At 47.1% G+C, this 26,120-nt stretch overlaps 1 protein-coding gene and 1 pseudogene across 4 annotated transcripts in view; one reads left to right on the top strand and one right to left on the bottom strand.

The window, feature by feature from the left end:
- Positions 1-26,120, bottom strand: part of CRACD (capping protein inhibiting regulator of actin dynamics) — a 297,196-nt gene that overhangs the window by 6,039 nt on the left and 265,037 nt on the right. For all 4 annotated transcript variants that reach the window (XM_032151460.2, XM_058434434.1, XM_058434429.1 and 1 more), the window contains 6 exons: positions 16,919-17,083; positions 13,891-13,959; positions 11,234-11,416; positions 7,952-10,577; positions 1,068-1,258; positions 371-533 (listed from right to left, as the gene is read on the bottom strand). In XM_032151460.2, the coding sequence (XP_032007351.1) occupies positions 371-533; positions 1,068-1,258; positions 7,952-10,577; positions 11,234-11,416; positions 13,891-13,959; positions 16,919-17,083 (3,397 nt within the window). The remainder of the gene's footprint in view (positions 1-370; positions 534-1,067; positions 1,259-7,951; positions 10,578-11,233; positions 11,417-13,890; positions 13,960-16,918; positions 17,084-26,120) is intronic.
- LOC116474320 (large ribosomal subunit protein uL22m-like) lies at positions 1,918-4,505 on the top strand (annotated as a pseudogene).

Genomic DNA, 26,120 nt, shown 5'->3' with positions numbered 1-26,120 from the left:
GCTCATACTGCCGTGCTAAATGTTCACAAATGTAGTGAGCCAGCTGACATCATATTGGTATAATAGCTTTGAACTGGCCATGGTGGGAGTATTTACACTGAGAAATTGAAGATGCTCCAAACAGAGGTCTCTCTACCCCCTCAAGAGCTAACTGTTAAATATTCACCAACACACCGATAGTGGGTGAGTTCCTGGTGGTCTTTATCAAATGAGCTTAATCAGTGTCAACGTTTATGAATGAGGTTATCAGATAGCCTGTGCTTTGAAATGCCTGAGGTGCTCTGCTAGTCATTACACTGTAGGATATAAAGCACACTCTACAAAGAGAAACCTGGAACTACAGTTACAAAGCAATGGGCATGCTCTCTACCTGTCACAGATGTAGGAAGAGTGTTCGCCTTTTTCAGCTGTTCTCTGCGCTCAAGCCTGGACACTGCAGTCTCGGGCCTCTTCTCTTCTGGCAGAGCAGTGGACTTGTGCAGGGAACCTGCTCTGCTGACACTGCTGCTTCCAGGCTGCAGGCTGACACTGTCCTGCGTGGGCAGAGACAGTCATGGGAAGCATGTTTTCAACCTAAGACATGGAAAGACTGACCCTGCAGGCCTTCGGGGCCTCTGCCTGCCAGCCCCTGACCTCTGCTTCCAACCGTGGGCTGGATTACATGTATGAGCCATGTGCGCTCAACCACAGCTTCCGGTGAAGGAGCAGCTCAGAGCCAGCGCGCCTAACAGGGAAAGTTACTTTCCCAGAAGAGCCTCATCAAACTGACTATAACATCTGGCCACAGTTTCCTTGCAAAATGTTTGTGCTTCTCATGTAACTTGTATATCACTGCTGTAAGCATATCATGGATTATGGCAAATCAGGTTAACCTAAGAGCATAAACAAACCAAACCCAATTTCACAGTGAAAACGCTTCCCTGGTTTAATGGTGGTCAGTTTATTTACTGCTTGGCCCTCTCTAAGTACTTTCCACCAGCCCAGCTAGCCTTTTGTTTTGTATCCTTGTGACTGAAAAGAGCCAAGCTCAGGAAAGCAAAATCACAGCTGAAGCCCAGGCTACTCACATTTTCTTTGAAGAGCTTTTCTGCCTGTTTGGTCTCTCTGGCTTGCTTCCTCTCCTCCCGCGTAGCCTGCTGCTCCCGAAACCCCTTTTGCTTTTGCAGTGCTAACGTTATCCACAGCGGCTGAGCAGTTTCCACTTTCTCTGTAAGTTTGGAGCCATCTAAGGAGTGCCTGCTCTGAAGCATCAGCTTCTCTGTGGGGAATAAGACAAAGGCCGATTTGCAGTGAACTTAACTGCGAACTTAGTTCCTCACCCCCTAAAACTTGTCACATATTAATAACCCTATGGCATACTCAGCTGGCCCCTTCCTAGCACAAGCTCTGTGCTGATGCCTGAGTGGTTCCACTGGGTGGGAAGGTAACATGTTTGATCACCAGAAAAACAAGGGCATTTGTCTTCCCCAGAAATGGAAGAAGTTACTCTGTTAGAAAAAAACTCAAATAAATCTCCAGGGTCATAAAATCTCAGGCCTCCAGGGGATCCAGATAGGTATTTGGTTCGTTGTTCTTTTTTAAATTCATTCCTCTTTTTTTTTTTTGACAGAGTTTTGAACTGTCACCCAGGCTGGAGCAGTGGTGCCATCTCGGCATGTTGCAACCTCTGCCTCCTGGGTTCAGGCAATTCTCCTGCTTCAGCCTCACAAGTAGCTAGGACTACAGGCACCCACAACCACACCTGGCAATTGTTGTATTTTTAGTAGAGACGGGTTTTCACCATGTTGGCCAGGCTGGTCTCGAACTCCTGACCTTAAGTGATCCACCTGCCTTGGCCTCCCAAGGTGCTACGATTACAGGCATGAGCCATTGCACCCGGCCCTAATTCACTGCTTTAAATGAAATTTATTTTTAGCCATGGAACCATTTTTTTCCCCTCAAAGAACATACTATGTGGAACTCCAATGTTGGAAAGATGAAAAAGGGGGCACCACTCTGCCTAATGGGGCAGCTGAAGAACACTGTGGGAAGCCCATGATTTTGGTCCACTGCACTCATTTAATAGATGTGAGTATTCCAGCCACCAAGTGCCATGCCCATGGTCATTCAGCAGTTAGTACAAAGGCTTCTGAAGCTAGAACACAGGCCTTCTGACTTCAGTCTCTGTTTTTCTTGTGGTTGACTGTCTCACCTATGTAATTGGGGGTAAATACCTCACAGGAGGTTGGTGTGACAGGTTGAGTACTAGGCTCTGAAATTGAGCAGATCTGGATTTGATCTTTGATGATCTTACAAAAACTACTTAACTTCTCTAAGCTTTAGTTTTCTAATCTAGAAAGTGGAGATGATAATGTCTTATTGGGTTGCCATTAAAATTAAAAGAGATCCTGGGAACCAGAACATTTACAACAGTTCTTGGCAAATCCTGGTCACTCTACAAAAGTGAGCTGTTCTTATATGCCTATGAGACAAGAATCTCCTTTTCCCTCAAGTAAAGTTATGCATGTTCAGAGATAATCAGTTATTGAATCTCTTATTATCTCAAAGGAAAGGGGCTCACTATAGCATTGTTTTTGAAATCCAATATAAAGTTTACACTTTGGTAGTCCAGAACCTTACTTCCAGGGCTCTCAGTCAACTGGATTTTATATTGTACTCCAGGATGAAAAGAAAGAGCAATGATGAGAAAATAAATTCAAATTAGAAATTCAAGCAAAAAGGGCAGGGGGCAGATTCTGCTTATTTTTCTATATTCTTTAGATCTACAATGCTGTACAAAGAGAATTCATATTTATAATGAGCCTGGGGCACTGCAATATCCCTAAATCATCAAATAACGATTCAGTTATGATCTAACAGAGAAAATAAAACTGACACCTCTTAGAAGTATTTTAAAACAAAACTGAATTTGAAAGAGTTTTTGATTCATCTTTAGTTAACCAGAAAATCAAAAAGAATTCATCACCTCAAACGTTCTGCTTTACACTGAAACTTAATGAGTTTCTGTTTTTTACTCCAGGTCCCTGTAACACTTCTTTAGAAAACTTCTAAAAACCAAGTTGCCAAGATCTAAATGATTTCTATAGAAAGCTATTATACCAAAGGGAATTCTGATTCTGGCTAAACACTGAATCTGAACTTGCTTGGGAAGGTCGCTAAAACAACCAGCCAGTTTCCTGCCAACAATTTAAACTATCGTTTACTGGAAGGGTCAAAATGCCTTTAAGTATTAGTAATGAAATTTATAATTGACTAATTTGAAAAAAGAAATCTCTGGGTAGGAGGAGGAGGGAAGATAGTGGTTGCAGTACTGGAACAGCTGGGTGCAATGTGGACGCAGTGGCCTTGGCGGGTCTCCTTCATCTCAGCGTTTTACCCCAATCCCAGGTCCACACAAGTGCTTCTCTTGACACTTCTCAAAAATGGGAGAAGAAGAATAAAACTGTTTATCCTCCACAACTGCCTGCAGAACCTCAGAGACCAGCAGAAATCTACCAATACCAAAGAAAACTAAAAGACAGCAAAGACAAGATGTTGTATTTGGGAAAATTGGTAGGAGAAATGTCCACTGACCAGGCTTAGCTCAACTGGGATTCAGTGACAAAAAGGGACCCAAATCATTAAAAGTTCTCTTAGAAGCACAAGATGTGGCAGTGAAAGATCACAATGTGGAATTCAGATCCGGTTTATATATAAACTGAGTCCACCTCAGGGGGAGGCCAGTGCCTGACAGGTTTCTGCTACCAAAGTAGAGGTTGCTTTGGGATCATGAAGGTTACTGCCATTATTTTATGAAGCTGGTGGAAGGGCCTCCCCACCTCCATGTGAGGCACCCAAGATGGCGAAGTCACCCACACCAAAGAGTATATATTCAGAAGCTTCAACACTGGACCATCACTCACACTATGATGGGGCTGTGATAACGGAAGATCACTTAGTCTAGGAAAGAACTCCTCCATGTGCCATCATTACCACTGTAGGGAGCGGGCAAGTCACTCAACTTTTCAGATACTGCTGTCCATGTCTGTAAGATGGAGCCAAGACTACCTACCTATCCGTGTGCTGTGAGCACCGAAGGAGACGATGCAAATAACTTTGTAAATGATGAAGCACAAAGGATGACTAGTGTTGAAATCATCCAAACACAGTAAAATCTCTTATTACAGTCAAGGTTTTGAAAGATAGTCAATTGCATCACCTATTTGAGGAGTTCAAAATTCCTAATTAAAAATGTATTTTGCTCCAATATAAACCCATTCTCTCTCATTCTAAATTCAGTGGACAGGCATATCATAGTCCACCTGAGTTGCCTCTTCAAGTTCTGAGGAGATGAGCAAGGATCACAGGGTTCTAGTCACTACTCCCAAAGGGCATTCCTTGGAGGAAGGGATACTAAGCTATTTTTCTGTTCTATGCACCATAAGTACGTTAGAATTTCAGAATGAGATGCTATGTGTAATGAAAGGTTTTTTTTTTTTGTCTTTTTTTTTTTTGAGATGGAGTCACCCAGGCTGGAGTGCAGTGGCACAATCTCTGCTCACTGCAACCTCTGCATCCCGGGTTCAAGCAATCCTCCTGCCTCAGCCTCCGAGTAGCTGGGATTACAGGTGCCCGCCACCACACCTGGCTAATTTTTGTATTTTTAGTAGAGACAGGGTTTCACCATGTTGGCCAGGCTGGTCTTGAACTCCTTGCCTCAAGTGATCTGCCCACCTTGGCTTCCCAAACTGCGAGATTATAGGTGTGAGCCACTGTGGCTGGCCTGAAAGCGTTTATAGTACAAGCACATGGGGATTATCATTGCTGTTTTAATCTCACCAGGTAGATTCAGAGTCAACACCCTACAAGCCTACGTATTTGTCCTCACTGGCCCCAGCCTTGGGAATGCAGACCTCTTTATAAAGCACTGGTCTCCAAAAAAGGTTGCGTATGTCACAGGAAATGTGAAAGGCAATTCACTGGAGTTAAGAAAGAAAGATTAGAATTTCTATTTCTCTATTTTTAAATGTAAGGATAAAAACAAAATCAAGCTTTTTTTTTTTTTTCTTTTTTTGAGACAGGGTCTCACTCTGTCACTCAGGTTGGAGTGCAGTGGTGAGATCGCAGCTCACTGTACCCTCAACCTACTAGGCTCAAGCGATTCTCCCACCTCAGGCTCCCAAGTAGCTAGGACCACAGGTGTGTGTCATGCCCAGCTAATTTTTGTATTTTTTGTAGAGACGGGGTTTCGCCACATTGCCAGGCTGGTCCTGAACTCCTGGTAGGCTCAAGCAATTTGCCCACCTCAGCCTCCCAAAGTGCTGGGATTACAGGTGTGAGCCACCACACCTGGCCAAAATCAAGCTCTTCTAATACTTAGTACCCTGACTGGCAGTGACCCCATAGCCCATATATTCAAAGGCCATGTAATAACAAATGGTATGTTTAAAGAATCTCCAGGGAAGCTGGGAAGGCTATGTGGGGCTGCATGTGGTGGGTGCTTTTTGTTCTCAGTGGTTCTTGAATTTAGCATATGGGAGGTTCTGCAGTTTGGTGAGTTTATATCTCCTTTTAACTAAATGATCCCTTCCACAATGGACAAATGGCATATGGCATAAAGAAAGTCCTGCAGACAATATACTACTAATAATACAAGTATGAGAAAATAGCAGAGCTGATGAGCTCTTTGCCTGCTACTTCTGAAGAACTCAGATTCAACAAGAAGTTGGCCAAAGAGAATAAAAAATAGCACCATGATTTGCAATTGCAGATTTAGATCCACTGTTGTGAAGTGTAAGTATAGCTGGTGCTCCAGGGGTTTTAGCTAACAATGATACTACATGTATACAATCAACAAATAAATTGCAGGTCCTTGCCTAACATTTTTATCCTGATGGGGTGTTCAGTCAAACAAATTTGGCCAGTCCTGGCCTACAGCAGCAAGCTGCATAACAAAACCCCAGTGAATGGAGAGAGTGATCCTTGCTTTCAGGCTATTTCTGTATCGAATCAGGAAAAATTCAAATAGCAGAGTGTGACAGCCCAGAATCTGTCCTCACTGGCTCCACTGGGAAGGAAAACATGGACAGTAATAGATTTGGGGAGAAAATTATAATAATCAAGGGGACAGCCCTAAGAGAAGGAAGTGAGCAGAAGCATGACTTCTTTGGAGAAGGCAAGTGACATAGCAGACAAGGCTGTGAGAGAGACTTTGCAGATACTATGAAAGCCAGTGCCACAAACGGTAGTGGCAAAACCGAAAACGGGCCCCTCATCCAGCAGGACAAACAGAAATCATTAGGGAGAAATGGTCTAGAAACTGCTGATCAACATGTCTGTCCAGGAAACCAGGCCAAGCAAGTGGACCATTTAAAAAGGACAAGCTGGGTGCGGTGGCTCACACCTGTAGTCCCACCTACCAGGAGGCTTAGGCAGCAGGGATGCATGATCCCGGGAGTTCAAGACCAGCCTGGGCAACATAGCAAGACCCTGTCTCTAGATACTACTAATAATAGACAATAAAATAAAATAAGGATATATGGGGTCTTCTGTAAAGGCAAGTAACCAGACCAACACTCCTCAGGAAACAAATCATTCCTCTGCAAAAACTGCCCCAAATCTAAATACTTGAGCAAAGGAGAAAACAATCCCTCCTAAGAAAACCTCAGGGGACAATTTCTCTGGGAAATGTGAGTAACTTTTGGCTTTGACCCATACTTTACCTCCTATATCTGCATAATAGAAAAGAGAAAGTATTAGATGAAGATTCTCTGGGGGCACAAAAGCTAATCCAACTGACAGCTTTGTTGGCCCAAACATTTAATCTGAAGCAACATCAGGGTTAGCCAGAGGTAAGGCTTGCTCCAAAATTTCTTTGTAAGAGGGCTCTGCAGTGGTGAGCTGGGCGAGGGTAGGGGGATGGAGGGACCCAAGCTGCATTTGCAGAGCATTTTACATAAAATGGAGACAGTCAATTATCCCATAGAGAGGATCCATAGGTCTGATGGAGACACCAAAAGTCCCCTAAACTGCCATCACGGTGCCACTACTGCCCAGAGATACAGTGAAGACACTGGTAGGAGACACTCCAGTCTTATCATCACTGCGAGGCCCCCTCAAAATGGTTAATGACATCTTCAGTCATTGGGATTATTATTTCAATTTCTATTGCCAACCGAAAAGGCATTCATCTAACTGTTTTATCGCTTGTGTAAATAAGTATCATTAACAAGAGTGAACTGCAGACACACTGCAGAATTGGTCAGCATTTCCCAAATTTGAAAGAATGAGAAGTAACGAGCCTTACTATGACTCATGAGTGACTGTCTTTCGGGAATCCCACACCGGCCTCTAACTAATGAAGGTGTGCCCAACACCAGCTCCACTGACTACCTCTGGCATTGGGCACTTCTGGTTCTAGCAGTGACGTAGTCAATGAGCTGGACAGAGGCAGATGAGGAGCACAAAGACCACCTGGTGACCATCAAACAGACCATCCAGAGGCAAAACTCCTTATCTGGGGAATTCAGAATTGAACTTCCCTAGTATCTAACGTAGGCATCTGGTTCCAGGCTTTTCAACTTTTATAACTAGAATTTCTAGACATCTCTGGAATGTCATGGCAAAACTCATTTTGCAACCCTTGCTGACATTAAGGCGCCAAAATGTCCACAAGTGTAATCATTTATCACGACTTACGTGGCTAATGTGGCCCAAATTACCCTTCCAATTACCCTTAAACTCTCGACTTAAGGTCCTTAAATGCTCCTAAGGAAGATCCACCAGGGCACTCAGTCCTCTCACTGAGGCGCCCCACTGTTTTGTTCTGCAGGGTTCTTTTCTAATACAACTTTCCTTTTTCAAATCTGTATTGTTGGTAAATTATTCTCATGAACCTGCGTGTGGACCTCTTCTTGATGCCCTGGCTCTGACACCTCGGCTGGCAGCAGTTTCCCACCCTGCAGCTACCTACCTTTCCTCCCGGCCTCGGGTGTTTGAGAAGGTTTCTCTTGCTGAGCGGCAGGCAGAGGTGGGGAAGCAGGTTTCCTCTCTGTCGCCTCTTCCTCCTCGTCCCTCTTCTGTCCCTTCCTTTCCTCGGGGCCTGGGGGCGAGGGTGGCCGGCGGTCACTGCTCTCTTGGCCCTCCTTGGACGGCTCACTTGGCTCTGGGTCCGGCCTCCCCGCTCGGCGAGACAGCAGCTCTACCAAGTAGGGCCTGCTCAGTTTGGAAAGTGGGGATGCTGGTGGGGTCTGACTGGTGGGCTTGGGAGCCAGTGCTGGCTTCTGTGCCAGTGGCATTTTGTTTGCGGCCTTGTCGTGCTCCGGAGCCGGGGTCTGGCTGCTGGCAGGTTCAGCGGAGTCCCTCCGGGTGGAAGGGGCTTGCTTTCGCTCTTGGGGGAGGGATGGACCATGCTTGAGGGCCACACCCTCCATCTCTTTCTCTCCACGAGCGCTCCCCGCTGCAGGCGGCCCTGCATCCGCGCTGTCTCCGGTGCTGCTGTGCCTCTTCTTCTTCTTCTGTTCTGCCTGTTGGTCGCAGTTGAAGCGCAAATAGTTGGTCCTTCTCAATTTTATTCCAAACGGTGAAGTTTTTTCCTCCCCACCTGGCATCACAGGGTCTGGCTTTGCTTTCCCGTTTGCAGTCTCGCTGTCCGACGAGGTCGTGAACTCTGCGTGGGCCACCACTTTCTGCGGAGGGTAAGGAAGGCTTGGGACAAGGAAAGACGGGAGGTCTTTGGCAAATTTGCATCCCTCGGTGGTGTCTGCGGGCTCCCGGTGCATCTCCGACTTCTCCGGACCCTTCCCGAGCTCGCGAACACCAGCAGGAGGAGGCTGGGGGGCTGTATCTTCGCTGGATCCCAGCATGGGTCTTTTTCGTATGCTTTCAGCTTCCGTGTTCTGTTTGGAGGTCTCCGTGCCACCATCGGAAAATTTCTGCCAGGCAGGCATAATAGAGAACTTTGCACTGACTGGAGGAGTCTTCCGGAGGTTCCCGCGGGAATCACACCGGCCCCTGGGAGTGGACTCATCACCGGGCTTCGACTGGTCCCTCTCGCTGCTGCGCGGGTCACTCTCAGCGTTCTTCAGGATTCTGGACCGAATGGAAGCCCATTCTGCGAGTGCGGACGCGCTGCCGGGAGACTCCTGGGGGGGCTTAGCCTTCCCGCTGCCCGCCCGCGCGTCGCCGGGGCCTCGGGGAGGGTTCTCCCCAGCTGGGGCGTCCGCGTGCTTCTTCTCCTCCAAGCCCAGGAGGGACTTGCACGCGGTGTCCTTGATCTGGCTCAGGTTGACGGCCGGGCCACAGAGCTGCGCGCCCGTGACCAGAATGGCGGTGTGGGGAACGCTCAGGGACGACGGTAGGGCGTGCTGGACTGGGCTGGCTTTGGGGGCCTTTGGTTCCTGGGAGGCAGCGGTGAGCCCCGTGTCCTTTGCGGGCGTCACGGGGCTCAGGTTGACTTTGGGAAAGAGAATCTGCTTCCCCCCGGAGGACACCTGGAACGTGTAGGGCCGGGGCATGGTCTGCCTCTCGTCCACCTCCTGCCACCGCAGCTCCTCCACCTTGCGGCCTTGTTCAAGGGCGGCGGCTTCTTTCCTCTCCACCGGAGGCTGCGCGGCCTCCACGGGCCCCTCTTGTTTCCGGAGAGGCTCCGTGTCCCCTTCTTCTCTCTTTTCCTGGGGCCCAGGACGATCGGCCCCCTGGAAATCCCTGCTCCTTCCCTGCTGCTCTCTTCGCCGCTCGGCCTCTGGGTTCTGCTCCTCGCCAATGCTTGGCTCCTCGGAGTGTTCTCTTTGTCCTTCCGGTTGCAGGCGTTCCTGGTCTTCCGGCCTCTCCTCAAAGTCGTTCAGAAGCTCGCTGAGCTGGCCCCTCCTGTCCTCCAGGTGCGCCTGGCCCTCCTCCTCCTCTTCCCCCAGATCCTCCCCCTCTTCCCCCAGATCCTCCTCCTCCGCGCCCCGCCGGCCCTCCCCAATCTCCTCCAAAGCCTGGGGCGGCCCCTGCACCTCCGCCTCCTCCTGCTGTTCCAGCTCTTCCCATCCTTCAGCCTCCTCCTCCTCCGGCCTTTTGAGCTCCTCCGCGCATCTTCCTTCCTCCTCCTCCTGCCGCCTCCGCTCCTCTAGCCTGGCGTCCTCCTCCAGCCGCCGCCTCTCCTCCGCCTGGGCCTGGGCCTGCAGACGCCTGCGCTCCTCCTCGGCCTCCAGGCGCTCGCGCTCCTCACGCTCCCTCCGCTCGGCGTCCTCCCAACCTGGCGCTTCCAGGCTCCGCCGCTGCTCTTCCCGCGGCGCCCTTTCCGCCTCTAGAGGCGGCTCCTGCCCCTCGCCCTCCTCCTCCAAGAGCTCCTGCCTTCTGTTCTCTTCCCAAAGCCTCCTCTCCAGCGCCTGCAGCCTCTGCTCCTCTAGGCGTCTCTTCTCGGCTGCTTCCGCCTTTTGCCGCTTGCACTTGGCCTCCAGTTCTCGCCAGTAGTCTTCTTGGCGTCTTCTCTCTTCCTCGGAATCCGGCGGATTGGGTTCCTCTTCGTGCCATGTTGGCTTGTCCTCGCCTGGGTGTCCGTTCTGGTCCAGGGAGGGTCGACTCTTAAGGCCGCCTTGCTCATGTTGTGGATCCTAACATTGGGAAGGAAAACACAATTAGCCTTTTGCTTTCTCCACCCACAGTCGTTCCTTTTCCTATTCACAGTGCCAGCGGCGCTCTTAATTTCTCAAGAACACTTGGAAGCAGGTATTCTCAAGTTCAGGGATAGCTAAACTCAGGCATCGGTCACCCCACGCAAGACTCTGTCGTGGGAATGGAGAAAAGGACGTGTATTCTGTTTCCGCGCCCCCGTTCCCCCCCAGCTCCTTTGTCATTCCCTAATTTCTTAATATGAACAAATGAAGAAAACCAACATTTCAGCATTAGATAGATGAGCAAAAAGAGACTTGGACTTCATTAATGTCCCCTGAAGTTTGTGATTTGGAAGGCTATCCTAGTCAAACTGAGGGAGCATTGACTAAACCACTTTTACAACGCAAAGCAAACACAACGGGTCTGGAGCCCCTCAAAAGGCAACCTCTCCCTCTGAGGTCCACCAGCCGCATGCCAGAAAGGGCGAGGAAAGTAAACAGGCCTGTGTATTCCCCAACACCGCCACACACTCAAGTTCCGGATGGGGAGACACTCAGGTCTTTACATGGCTCCACCCCAATGCCAACCCACTTGTAGAATTAGTGCCCAGTAGGCAAGGGCACCTGCCTGGCCAGCCCGTGCAGGCTCTACACACCTGGGCAAGGCGCCTGTGCTTCTTTGACACCCTCTGTTTTTTTGGCTTAACAGCCAGCTTGTGCTTGGCGGCACTGTTGTCCAGGCGAGCGATGGCCAGGGGGATGGCATCTAAGTTGACACTTTCGATGGTGCCAGCAGAAGAGAAGTGCCTTTTTGGCCGAGACGGTTTAACAGGAGCAACCTATAGGGGAGATTAAAATAGAAAGTCAGTTGGGATCAGAAGACAACCTGCAGGGAATCGCAGAACCGTAGCACTCGTTCCAGAGCGTGCCTCGCACAGCCTGGCCCAGGGAATGCAGGTGAGCAGAGGGAACTCCTCAGAAAATGAAATGAACACCCATTTTGGAACCAAAGGACACTGACTATTTGTTCTGCCAGCATCCACTGGTATTAACTTGTAAAAGTCATATAACTTTTAGGAACTAATTTTCCTACTTTGACTAATACGAGGTTCAGAGTAGCTCCGAGATTAGCAAAACATAGCCAGGAGGCCAAATCCTGCCCACAGCCTGTTTTGGAAAATCAGAGGTTTACCGGGCCACAGCCACACCCATTGTCTTTGGTTGCTTTTTGTGCTATGAAGGAAGAGTGGCACAAAGGAGAGTACTCGTAGCTTCATGTCACAACGCCTAAAATAATGAGTAGTTTGCTGACCCCTGGACTAGATCGCCTCTGTGCTAAGAACTGTTAAACTCTCAGACACTGCATATATGCCTCAGCTCCTACACAGGACTTAGTCCCTTTGAGGCTGGGAGTGTGTCTTTTTTCATCTTTGTATGGGTCCCCTTTACACCCACGTAGCAAACCTCATTTGGTCAGTACTCAATAAATATTCGTTGAAGGAATAAAAGAAAATAAAGTATAGCATCTATACCTGGAACACGAAATTCCTGATCGACAAAAATGTTTTGGTATGGCTGGGTGCGATGGCTCACACCTGTAATCCCAGCACTTTGGGAGGCTGAGGCGGGCAGATCACTTGAGGCCAGGAGTTCGAGACCAGTCTGGACAACATGGCAAAACCCCATCTCTACTAAACATTTTAAAAATAAAAATAAATTAGCCGGGTGTGGTGGTGCACACCTGTTATCCCAGCTGGGGAGGCTGATGCATGAGAATTGCTTGAACCCAGGATGCGGAGGTTGCAGTGAGCTGAGATCGCTAGGCTGCACTATAGCCTAGCCCACAGAGCAAGACTCTGTCACAGAAAAAAAAAAGTTTTGGTACAGTCACTCCAAAGAAGTCTCAGGGTACTGACTGCACTGAGAAGATATAAGGAAGAGGGACCTGATGAGAAAAATCAGCAGCAAAAATCTGCCACTGGGACAAGTGCGGTCCTTCAAAGGATGAATTGTGGAATGGCCTGCAGCTCTAGAATACGGATGCAATCACTAAAAAAACACAACCTCAGATGAAGCGTAGATTTGGAAAGATCAGAGAGATCGTGATACAGCCCGAACCCAGAGGCCACACTGAATCAGAAGGTAGGACACCACGCCTGTACCTACAGAGAATTCACAGGCTGGTGGCAAGCAAAGGGCTCCTGCTAGAGTGCAGCAGGGGGTGCGGCTCTAGGCCAGCAGCTCCGATGTGGCCAGGGTTTGTTTGTTCCTGGTGTAGGCATGGAGTGGTGAGGTTTAGCAGAAGGGCTTGCTTTTTGCGATTATCTTCTATATTTATGCGCAAAAGATGAAAGACCAAGCAGCTAGCTCTAACAGCAAAATAGATGCTCAGTATATATTAATTTATGACAAGAAGCACAGAAAAATCAAGCTTTGGCCTTCTAGCTTTCATTTATTTATGGTTATCTTTATAATGGGCATCAGATTCTGAGCTATTGCTGAATTAAACATTTGTTTCCATCCCCTAATAGATGCATGGGAAAAAGGAGTCGGAGCCAAATGTGACAGATTGAAGACATAGATAAGCACTTGATGCTGAGATTTAAGTGCTGTGCTTTGTTTCTAGTTATCCCAGCTGGCTTCCTCATTGTCTGGGCGGCAGCACTGTCTTGAGCCATCCCCCTCTTCAGGAGCAGATCCTGCTTCCTATACTGTCTGCCAGGCCTTGGGAGGATGCCTAGCCCCTTGTGCAGATGAAAGGTCCTCAATGGGGCAGATCGGCTCCTACAGAAGAGGTGCCCGGGGAGAAGAGTCCACAGGGTTCTTACACTCCTGCAGGTAAACTCCCAGGTTTAAAAAAAAGGACACAGAAAAGTTTAAAAAACAACATAAAAGTAGAGAAATGCTAAAGTGCTTTTTTGTTTTGTTTTTGTTTTGCTTCTCTAAATATAAGAGGACTCGTTTCCTTACAGACTGGAGTTCAGGTATTCTGGAATGCCTTTTTCAATCAATTAACAGGGTCTTGAAGTACATGATCCTTTGAGGAAAGCTACCAACTTCTAGGACCCCAAACACAGGCATGCTGGGAGTATGGCTAGTTTTCAGAGCAGAGTTCAGTTCCAGCAGTTGCCTTGCCATGGAAACAGATGCTCCAACATCTGTCACTAGTGGCATTCTGAAGGAATTTAAATATATGAAGGCAACATTTATGAATGGAAAATGAGGCAGCAGGTCGCAAAAAAAAAAAAAGGAGGGGGGGAGATGAAAGTTAAGTACGGAAAGAAGCTAAACAAATAAGTTCAAATCATGTTACCTTCTCTTCCATCTCACTTCCAGCTCCAGGGAGATTCAGAGGACTTAGAGAACTTGGCGTATCACTGGGCTGGAACAGTAAGAGAGCATTCAAGTCAAAGGCCTGAACAGGAAGTTCTGGGCAAATAACCAGACACTGTCTGTGCCTGGGTAGGGCCACCCACTCCTCTGCATAGGGGTGCAGCTGGCCTCAGAGAGCCAGCAGGTGTCCCAGTGGGGACTATGCTAATATCCAAACTCCACCAGCACTACCTGAGACACAGAGGGTGCACCAGCCTCTCCCCGAGTTCAGTGTGTTTCCCACCTGGGTAGTCCCCAGTCTCGGTCCTTTGTGTTTTTCTCCACTGCCTGACAGAATGTGAGTAGCTCAACAGCCACTTTCCCTGGGGTGCATGGCTGTGTCTCATACATGGCCTCCAACCTCAATGCTTTTGGCCTTGCTGGCTGCCTCTGCCCCTTCTCCAGCCACACCTCCCCCATCTAAGCAATGAGTGAGAAGAAAGAAGGCCTACCAACTCCACATGCAAAGAGTTGGGCTGAGAAGGTGAAAGACCAGGGAGGGGCCAAGAAAACAGCAGAAAGGGAGAAGAAAAAGGCTAAAGATTCATACCCCCATGTCCTAGGCATGCCCAGGAGACCCCCAGAGGTCATTTGTACCTTTCATATGGCCCACTATGCCTCCTATAGTGGTATCTTCTTTTTCTTTTTTTTTTGAGACAGGGTCTCACTTTGTCTCCCAGGCTGGAGTACAGCTCTACAATCATAGCTCACTGTAGCCTAGAACTCCGGGGCTCAAGCCTCAGCCACTCAGGTAGCTGGGACTAGAGGCATGTGCCACATCTGGCTAATTTTTTACTTTTTATATATGTTTTTTTGAGACAAAGTCTCACTCTGTCGCCCAGTCTGGAGCACAGTGTCGTGATCTCAGCTCACTGCAACCTCTGCCTCCTGGCTTCAAGCTATTCTCCAGCCTCAACCTCCTGAGTAGCTGGGATTACAGGCATGCGCCACTGCATCCGGCTAATTTTTGTATTTTTAGTAGAGATGGGGTTTCACCATATTGGCCAGGCTGATCTCGAACTCCTGACCTCAGGTGATCCACCCACCTCGGCCTCCCAAAGTGCTGGGATTACAGGCGTGAGCCACCGCGCCCAGCCTATTTTATAATTGCTGTAGAAATGAGGTCTCTACAAAATGTTGCCCAGGTTGTTCTCAAACTCCTGGCATCAAGTGATCCTCCCACCTCAGCCTCACAAAGTGCTGGCATTATAGGTATGAGCCATACTGCCTGGCCCCTGCGATACCATCTATCCTGTATTGCCATTTCTTATGAAAGAGTCTTTTCTTCCCTTCCAGAGCAACCATGTCAGCTTGCCCTACCTCCATCTGTTCTCCACACCACACTTAGAGGAATCTTCAGAAAATACAAATCAGATTATGTCACTGCTCTGCTTAAAATTACTCAGAGGCTTCCTATTATCTTCCAAATAGAATTTACCCTTTTCCTATGGTCTATACAATCCGGCTTGGCACCTCTCTCTACCCTCCCCTTGCCCCCTCCAGGGTCCTGCTACACTCCTCATCCAAATAAGAGACCTCTCCACCACCAAGTTACTCACTTTTCCATTACCCTGTCTTATTTTCTGTGCAGCCAGCATTTTTCTTGATCTGAAATGATTCAATTTATATATTGGTTGACTTGTTTGTTGTTTGTTACACCCTCTCATTAGGGTGTAAACTACAGAGGTGGGGGGCCCCTTGTAGAATCTTGCTCACCTCTGTAATGCCCATATCTGAGACAGAGCCTGCTGAACAAACAATCCCCCAGGCCACAGTGCCCAGCACTTATGAGCTCATCAATAACTGTGAGGACATTTGCTTCAGATCTCAGGATACCCCCTGCACCAAGGCGATGGCTGTTGCTTCTGCCTAGCACTGGAGAGGTTGGGAAGAGCAATTTTAGACCTGCCGGGAGAGATGGGCCCATCCCTGCTTGACCTACCACACAAAGGGTGTCCATGCGTGGGTGCCAGGTGTCACAATGGGCAACAGGGGAGGAATGTCCTTTTTCACATCCCTTCCTCACTTGCCTCTGCGAATCACTCATCTTTCTCACTACTCTTATGACGCATCAGTTGATAACGCATGATTTCTTCTGAGGCATGCCCATTTTAATAACACCCAACAAAATTCCAGGGGTCTTGACAGGCAGAGCCTAGAGAATGGTTTTTTGTTGTTGTTGTTGTTGTTGTTGTTTTGTTTTGTTTTTAAAAAGTGAAACCCCAGTGCCTCACCTAGAGAATTTCTGACTCGCTACTGGTTGGACTTTGCTCCTTTTTCCCTAAGAGGTCTAAGGACATCTTTTCTGCTGCTTTGGAAGAACTCTCATTTCAGGATATGCTCAAAGTGACAAGAGATCAAATTTAGACAGGATGTGTCTTTCTTTCCAGACTAGGTACTCTTCAAGTTGGCCTGTTTGATGTCTTCTGCCTCAGGGAGCCCCTACGCATTTCTTTTTTCATTTCCCTTTAAATTAGTCCAGTTGGACAAATAATTAGGCAGTACTGCAAAGCAGGCAGTGGCTCAGTTCTAGGGAGACAAAGATGTGTCAGACCCAGTTTGTTCTCAAAGAATCCCATGTTTAGAGATGGAGAGAAAACAGTTACATGGACATAGATAGGGAGAACAGATGTGTAAAAAATGGTGAAGACACACAGCAAAGGCACAAGAAGACAGTACAGCTTGGGGTGAGGCCAGGTACGGCTTCCCAGAAGAGGTAGGCATAAGCCTTGAAGGGTAAGTGAAAGACACTGGGAAGACTGCCTGCAAAGGGCATGTCTCATCTTCCTCCCCGTCCTCTTCGCTGGCTACAGGTCAAGACACCTACCAGGAAGTGCCCTTGAGCCCTGAGCTACTCATCAGAAAAGCTCCTCCCTGTAATTCCCCCGCTGCAGACCCCAGGGTTACTGGAGGCCCAATGTCCTGCCCTGGTTTATGAGCAATCAAGTCATTCCGTGGAGGAGACTTGCCTTGTTCTCTGCGTCTGAGAGGATGATGTCCTGCTGAGTCACAATTTCCATGGGACTGGTCAGGAACAGATCCTCTTCTAAGCTAGCCTCGCCACTGTTTGCCTTCTTCATGGGAATGGCATTGGGTGGCCGCTGCCCAAACTTGATATTCTTGCCCAACTGTTGCTGGAGAGAAACAGAAGAAAGACATTCTGAAGCAGTGAAGCAGTTCACAACCACCACAACCAGGTTCTTCTGCATATCTAGTGAGCACTGAGGCACACCTTGTGCACGACTGATTTCTATACTCAACACCATGCCAGGAAACCATGATGCCATCCTGTAACAAGTTAATTTGTTTTCCACTTTCTTTTCTTTTCTTTTTTTTTTTTCTTTCCCACCTTCAAGCCATGAGCTTTTTCATCCAGCCACCTCTTTCATGGAGATCCCATTTCCCAGTGGGCATGGTGGCCACATTTTCTGAACCAAAAGTTGGGATATATGTTATGACAAAAATTTTTGATTAACCTATAAATTCACTTATATAAAAAGTCTTTTAAAAGTGCAAAAAAAATTATAGAAAACAGTTACATGAAATGTAGGAACCACTGAGGGAAATGAAGACCCTAAAGGTTGGTGCAACTCTCCAGCCCCTTTGGGACATATTCACTTTGAAGATTTATACTTCTGCAGCCTTCCTCACCAGCCCTTAGCTTGAGACCCCAAACCAGAACATTGCATTCTGCCACACTGGGTCACCGCCAAGGCAAAGAAGGCCCCAGAGCCAGCAAGTCTTTCCATGATCAATACTAAAACCCTATAAAGGATAGGAACAATCTGGACGTCTTCTTTGCCTTGCTGTGGCCACCTAACCATGACAAAGGAGACAGAGGAACCAAGTGGGGAAAAGCCAGGGAGGGACTGATTACTGGTGAGTGGAGGCTAAAAGGACAGGGAGAAGGGAGGGGAAAACGGGGTAGAAATTAGGAAGATTAAATAGTATTTGCAAGTAGAGGAAGGCCAGATTAGTAAAGCAAAAATGTCTCCAGAAGTTGCCCAAAGTCCCCTGGGGGGTAAAATTGCCCCCAGCTGAGAACCACTGCTCTAGACCTAGGTCCTTGGGTTTCATGGTCATTATATTCCTCAAAGAATATATTTTCTGAAATGTTCATCTTTCTCTGTTTGTTTGTTTGTTTGTTTGAGACAGGGTCTCCCTCTGTTGCCCAGGCTGGAGTGCCGTGGCCCAATTTCGGCTCATTGCAACCTTGAATTCCCAGGTTCAGATGATTCTCCCATGCTCAGGTGATCCTCCCACCTCAGCCTTCCAAGTAGCTGGGACTACAGGCATGCACCACCACAGCCAGCTAACTTTTGTATTTTTTGTAGAGATGGGGTTTCAACAAGTTGCCCAGGCTGGTCTCAAACTCCTGGTCTCAAGCAATCCGCCCACCTCGGCCTCCCAAAGTGCTGGGATTACAGGCATGAGCCCCCGCACCTGGCCTGATATTTATCTCTAATCTGGCTAATATTTAATCCCACAGAGCTGCAAAAAGTCATAGCAATCACCTACTCCAAACCCCTCACTTTGCAAAAAATGTCTGAGGCCCAGTGGAGAGAGGTGACTGGCCCAAGCTTATGGAAAGAATGAGTGGCTCAAAAGGAATCTGAACTCAGGTCTTTTAAAAATAACACTCTGTGTTGTTTTCATTGTACTCCGCTGGTGCTCATAAATTTGACTTTGTACTTCTTTCTTCCAGGGGCAGAAATAAAGAGGCAGAGTATTTCTAATACTTCAATGATGTTCCCTGGCAGAAGAATCCCTTGAGGGAAATATCTTCTCTCCCTTTGAACTCAGTGTTACCAAATCCACCCACCTTTGCTCAGCTCCCCCTCAGCCTTGCACAGTGGGCAATGAGACTGCAGAGATACAACAGAGATAAGCCCAAGGGTCCCCTCCACATGCCCCCTGGTGAACCCAGCATGCCAAATCAGGAGCACAGCCAGGCAAGGGCTTGTATGCCTGGCTCTCCCAGCCTCACAGGAAAGACGCACACATGAAAAGCCAGTTCAGCAAGGGAAGTACAGCGTCAGCAGCCTGGAAGGGTTGTGGGGAGAAGGCTGAAAAGGTGTCTTCTAAAAACAAGTCCAACAGGAAGTGGCAGGTAGTATCTACTCTAAGCAAATCAATAAGCAGGCACGGTTAGAACAGCCGATGGATGGAGTTAGACAAGAGGACATGGAGTAACAAGGTAACAGGCCCATCTCACCCTGCAGCCTTGGGAGGGGGTGGGGACCTGTGCAGAAGAGGTGGGAATGGTTCCTGTGTCCGCCCAGCCCAGCCTTCTCTAGGAGTGTTGGCCAAGAACTGGAAACTGTTCTAAATCCCCTTAGATTGAGACATCTCCTGTTGGGAGGGTCTGCTTTTTACCAATGCTGAGATGAGGACATTTCTTGTGCTTACAGTGGAAAGGATAATTCCTTTTTTTTTTTTTTCTGAGACAGGGTCTCATTCTGTCGCACAGGCTAGAGTGCAGTGGCATGATCGTAGCTCACTGCAGCCTCGATCTCCTGGGCTCAAGTGATCCTCCTGCCTTAGCCTCCCAAGTAGCTAGGACCACATGCATCGACCAACACACCTGGCTAATTTTCAGATTTTTTTGTAGAGACGGGGTCTCACCATGATGCCCAGGCTCGTTGCAAACTCCTGGGCTCAACTGATCCTCCTGCATTAGGCTCCCAAGGTGCTGGGATTACAGGTATGAGCCACTGCACCCAGCTGGAAAGGATAATTCTTTAATGAACTTCCAAGGAGGACCTGGCCTAACACTCTAATACCATTTACTTAGGATTTTTGCCATCATCACACACACACAAAATGAATATACTTAAACTTTACTTCATTTTAAATTTTTTAAATTAAATTTTATTGTTTTAGACTTGGGGTCTCCTTCTGTTGCCCAGGCTAAAGTGCAGTAGTGCCATTATAGCTCACTGCAGCCTCAAACTCCTGGGCTCAAGGAATTCTGCCACATCAGCCTCCTAAATAAGTGGGACTACAGGTGCACACCACCATGCCCGGCTAATTTTTTAAATTTTTGTAGAGTTGGGTGGGGTCTTGCTATGTTGCTCAGGCTGGTCTGGAACTCCTAGACTCAAGCAGTCCTCCTGCCTCAGCCTCCCAAAGTGCTGGCATTACAGGCATGAGCCATCACACCTGGCCTATTTTACTTCATTAGGGCCCTTTTTATAATACTCCTGTTGGTCCATCCTGACGCTTAAGAGACAAAAAAAGAATAAGGCAAGATGTAATCACAGTCTGAATTGAAATAATGTCCAAAGATGGAATGACTATTATAGCTACAAATAGAAAAGAGAACATGGAAAGAAAAAAAAAGGAATAAGAACAGGAAAAAGAAGGTGCCTGGTACAAAGCAGAGAAATGAAAAGAGTAATGTTAGGAAGTGAAGTTGAGAATTAAAGAGGCAAATCGAGAGGAAAAGACAGGGAACAGAGAAAATGCATAGGGAAGAAGAGGGAGCAGGGCCCAGGAAGAGCGAACCAGCTGCACTTACAACAGCTGGGGGATGTTGGCAGGGGAGGGCAGAGGGAGAAGAGGCAGAGGGAGGGAGGGAAGCAGAATGTATCTATCACGTATGTCACAGATATGTTCATCCTGGCAAAATCAGCATCATGCTGATGAAAGTGTGCATCTTAGTAAAAAAGCTGACTTGAAATCCCCCCAGAGAAAACAAACTCAGGCTGGTGGCTGGGGAACTTGGGAAGAGAAACTGAGAATGGCGGCCACGACGAACAGGAGAGCTATAGTTTCTATGTCCAGACGAAGCACTGTCCTCGAAGACATGCCCTACAGCCATCTGGGATGAGACAGTGGACCCAGGCCAGGGCAGGACTCAGGGTCCGAGGCATGGTGCTCAATCCTCAGGTACCCAAGGCCAAGGCCAAGCCCTTGCCCCTACAGGCTCTCCCTGTGGTACCTCCTCCGAATGCTTCCATCGGCCAACTCAGAGGAGACTGGCTGTTAGGACATTTTGTGTGATTTATTATATCAGCAATTAAGTTTACTGCTCACACCTGTTTGATAATCTCAGGTGTCATGTGAGTTGACTATGTGGATAAATGTCACTACTCAGGCACTGTCATGAGAGGAACTATGAGATCAACAATCACTGAAAACCAGACTGTTAAGATAAGCCAGCCTTTAAGTTTTCAGAGAGATAAACTACCATTCCTCCCATCTTTAAAAATATATATATCCCTAGGTTCCTTCTCTCTTTTTTTTTTTTCTGCAACAGAGTCTCGCTCTGTCACCCAGTCTGGAGTGCCAATGGCACGATCTCGGCTCACTGCAACCTCCACCTCTGGGGTTCAAGCGATTCTCCTGCCTCAGCCTCCCGAGTAGCTGGGATTACAGGCACATGCCACCACGTCCGGCTAATTTTTGTATTTTTAGTAGAGATGGGGGTTTCACCACGCTGGCCAGGCTGGTCTTGAACTCCTGGCCTCAAGTGATCCACCCACCTCGACCTCCTGGAGTGCTGGAATTATAGGCATGAGCCACCACACCCAGCCCCCAGACTCCTTCTTTATACACACGGAAGTATAAGCAGAAGGGAGAGTGGAAACTTGTGCCTCAACTGATGCTCCATGTTGCTGGTGGCCATGAATGGAGTTACTGTTGAGACTGGAATGTGAGCTACAAGGAACTATATTTTATTCATTCAAATTGGACCATTTTGTTGTGATGTGGAATGCTGGAGAATGACATTACAGGAATGCACATCCATATTTATAAGGCTTATTCCTACAATGTGGAAATGCCGAGCACACCATATTCTGCAGCTCTCTGCCAGTGTCTAGATTTTCCTATCCTTCAGACTATGTCTAAAGAGAAGTAGGAAAAAAAAATAAAGTTGCTGTCTTTTTGAGCAAACTACAGGTATCTCCATCGTTAAAGTGAGTAATTTTAAAAAGGGGGGGGGAAGGGGGAGGGACAGCATTAGGAGATATACCTAATGTAAATGACGAGTTAATGGGTGCAGCACACCAACATGGCACATGTATACATATGTAACAAACCTGCACGTTGTGCACATGTACCCTAAAACTTAAAGTATAATAATAATAAAATTTAAAAAAAAAAGAAAAAGCATACGGAATTAAAGACATCCTGCTCTAGGAAGAAGTGGCTAAGAGCGGGTGTTTATTCTTTGTGTCCTTGACAGCTGCAGTAAGGTGTCAAAATCCCCAAATGTATGACTTTGGTATTTGTAAGTGAAGTCCGGCTCGGTGGGAGATACAAGCTACTCAGGATGGAGGTGTTCCCTCCTACACCAGATAATCCACGGTACAAACAGACTAAGCATTTCCTGACAAAAGTGTGGTATAATCCTAACAATTACCTGCAGCCTTAGACTGTGGTACCCCTGAGTTTTATCACCAGTTGGTATATACCTCACAGCCTGGTCTGATCTTACACAAACAGGCACCCTCCCTGATCCGTGTTGGTGGGCAGCTGTAGGGAATGTCAAGGTCATTGTAGCTGAAATGCAACGAAGTGCGAAGCTTCTGAAGCCGCTCCGTGCTACAGCAGGTCAATGGTGATTTTATAGAGATCGCAGATCTTAAGAGCAGGAGGGGCCTTCAGATCACCCCTTGTGTTCATGCCCCTTAGTTTTCAGGAGAAAGTGCCAGAGAGGTTGAACGACTTCACCCAAAGCCATATAGCCAGGTGGGGCTGGCTTTGTATTTCGCTGCATTCTGTCACTCATTCAAATGGTATTCATGCTACTGGCCACAGAGCAACTCTGTTATGTACATAGTCCTCACAAAGGACACCACTGTTGGTTTTGTCCCTATGACTGCCCCATATATTAAAATTTGTTTTCACTCTGCACGTGCACTATTTTTATCTTTAGAAAAAAATGGTGATTTTTCCCTTAAATAGTGATTTTTTTCTTTTAAATCTGCCACAGAAATTGTGGCAGATGGTAGGTTCACGTTACTCAGGAAAGGAGAGGCTGGTTTTTGCTGTATTGAGTTCTTCTGAACTCCGTGGAGAGTCACCAACCTGCAACCTAAGACAGTTCTCGCTGAGCTGACCATGTGCAGACACTAGAGGGCAACATTTCCAAATGCAGGCATTACAGACCGACACCCTTCCGTGGGTCTCTAGGGACTCTAAGGGCTGGGAAGTTTCTTAAGCCACAGAGAAAAAAGGCATTCCAGTAGACATCTCATCTCAGAAGAATGTCTTAATAATGGTGGCTAATCAGCTTGCCAGGACATATACTGTCAAATAGGTGTTTTCCACTACTTCTCTCTTTTTAAAAATAAACATACACACATACACAAAGGCAATTCCAGACATAAAAACATACATGCCTCAGACACAACTAAATTCTCTCATTCCATGCTGGCATCTACAAGGGGGCGGTCTCTTAGGCTGCTTACTAAGCATCAATACCAGCATCATGTTGTCATGGAAAAATGCAAAGCATTCATGCAAGTTAATAAAGTTACCATCATTTCTACGACTTACCAGGAACATACTGCTTAGTCGACTGAAAAATAAAGCACAGTCTTTTTGGGGATGATACAGTTATATCTCAAGTCACGCCAAAAAAATCACATTTTCTATGATAATGGTCCCCATTTCCCTCCTCAAAGAACGAACAAAGCCTTTTATGTTTTCAAAAATATAACTACAGAGCTGAAAGGAAGCTTGTGAATCCATGCAGCAGAAGCAAAACTAGGCAGACTTCGTATGAATAGATATTGTCAAAATGAGCGCACACAAATTAAACAGTTATTCTGCTTTACTCACATTTTTCTTCCTGTGTTTATGCAATTGTCACTTCGGGGAAGTTAGTCATTTTACATTTTATTAATTATGACATCAGATTATTTAAAATCATGCCTTACTTTTAACAGAAATATTTTTATTGAGTTTCTATCCAATACTGCAGAATTATACAGTATACTTTTTTACAACACTAAATGCACTTCTCGGCATGGCAGTGGCATGTGGTGTGATGTGACAGAGCAGATATCATTGAAGACAAGAGATTTTTATCTGATTTTTTAAAAACTCCTAAAAAGCTCTCATAAAATACAGCTGTTTTGGGAACTGAAACCTGTAAGTCATTCCTCTTAGAAAGGGGATACAATGAACCAGAGATTCACAACTTCTTAGGAATAATATTGCAAGAATCAAAAGACTTGAAGAAGGAAAGGTAAGGAGGAGGGGGGTCACGGTTTTCTTTGGCCATCACCATTCTTCCCTCTTCTTCAACCTATAAGAAGTCACAGCTTGCTTTTTCTATAAAAAGTGTTAGAGCACAGCCAGCTAGAACCAAGAATGGAAGCCGGTTAGGAAATGCTAAGATTTGAAGGACATGTCTGGGGTTGCCCCTGAGGGCAGGACTATGGCTTTGGGCAGCGGTGGCAGCAGGCATCAAGATCTAGGCAAGTTGGGTGTCGTTCCAAGGTCTCTTAGCTACTTCCCCGTCTGCCACATGCTACATTTAGCTGGGTGTTATTTGGCATATGTGACCAGACACAATTTCCACAAAATATCACAAAATACACAGCCTACACTCCACAGAAACAAGAACACCTCAGAAATAATTTTGTTTTTGTTTTTGTTTTTTTTGAGAGGAAGTCTCTCTCTGAAACCAGGCTGGAGTGCAGTGGTGCAATCTCGGCTCACTGCAACCTCCACCTCCCAGGTTCAAACGATTCTCCTGCCTCAGCCTCCGGAGCAGCTGGGACTACAGGCGCCTGCCACCACGCCTGGCTAATTTTTTGTATTTTTAGTAGAGACGGGGTTTCACTGTGTTAGCCAGGATGGTCTCGATCTCCTGCTCATCTCTACTGAGTACAGTGCTTCAGCATATCAGTAGCTACTGAGGGCAGTTGTTCTCTTTTCCTTTTTTTTTTTTTTTGCTCGTTCATTGATTCATTCATTTATTAATCCATTGTTGTAGACTTACAGACAGGTGGAAACCAGCAGCCCAGAGCCCTCTGTTCATAACCTGGAGACCCTCCAAGCAGCTAGCTGGAGAGCCTCAGAGAAGTGCTTGCTTGCTTGGGCATTTCTCTTGGGTAAGAGAATTTTTTTTTTTTTTTTTTTTTGGACAAGCTCTCACTCGTATCACCCAGGCTGGCATGCAGTGGTGCAATCTCAGTTCACTGCAACCTCTGCCTCCCGGGTTCAAGCCATCCTCCTGCCTCAGCCTCCTGAGAAGCTGGGACTACAGGCATGCACCACCATGCCCAGCTAACTTTTGTATTTTTGGTAGAGATGGGGTTTCACCCTGTTGCCCAGGCTAGTCTCGAACTCCTGAGCTCAGTCCACCCACCGCGGCCTCCCAAAGTGCTGGAATTATAGGAGTGAGCCACCACGCCTGGCCAGGTGAGAGAATTCTATCTGCCAAGCAACTAGGCAGACCTCATAGTCAGGCTCTAAGTGCCTTTGCTCTTCTTGCCTTTCCTGTATTATCTGTCATTTCAATCATATTTAGTGAATAATTATTTATTATATTTTCATTGTTAGGGAAGTACCACTGAATAGATTTTAGGTAGGAAGACTGCCCCACTCTGCAGAGTGAACTGCAAGTGGCTTAAGAGCTTTGTGATTTTTTTCTGAGACAAGGTGGCTCAGGGTGGTGAGATTTACAAATACAACAGAAAAAGAGGGTCGTATCATTCACTGTCCAATTATAGAGACTCAAAAAGTGGGTATGTGTTGTGCACACTCTCAGTCAACAGTCAGCCCTGATTCAGGGATTACGGGCAATGCTTAACGGTTAGGAACTCTTCCTCTCATCCAAGTCCTGTAGCTTTTTGTTGTTGTTGTTGTTGGGGAGAGAGTCTTGTTCTGTCACCCAGGCTGGAGTGCAGTGGCATGATCTCGGCTCACTGCAACCTCCACCTCCCGGATTCAAGTGATTCTCCTGCCTCAGCCTCCCTTGTAGCTGGGATTACAGGTGCGTGCCACCACATCCAGCTAATTTTTGCATTTTTAGTAGAGACAGTGTTTCGCCATGTTGCCCAGGCTGCTCTTGAACTCCTGGCCTCAAGTGATCCACCAGCCTCGGCCTCCCAAAGTGCTGGGATTACAAGCCTGAGCTACCGCGCCTGGCCCCAAGTCCTGCAGCTTCTCTTGGGTACCTGTTTTCATGTCCAGTAAAACATAAGGCAA

Source organism: Hylobates moloch, unplaced genomic scaffold (genome assembly GCF_009828535.3).
Source record: "Hylobates moloch isolate HMO894 unplaced genomic scaffold, HMol_V3 SCAFFOLD_2, whole genome shotgun sequence".
NCBI lineage: Eukaryota > Metazoa > Chordata > Mammalia > Primates > Hylobatidae > Hylobates > Hylobates moloch.
This window is presented reverse-complemented; position numbering and strand designations above follow the sequence as displayed.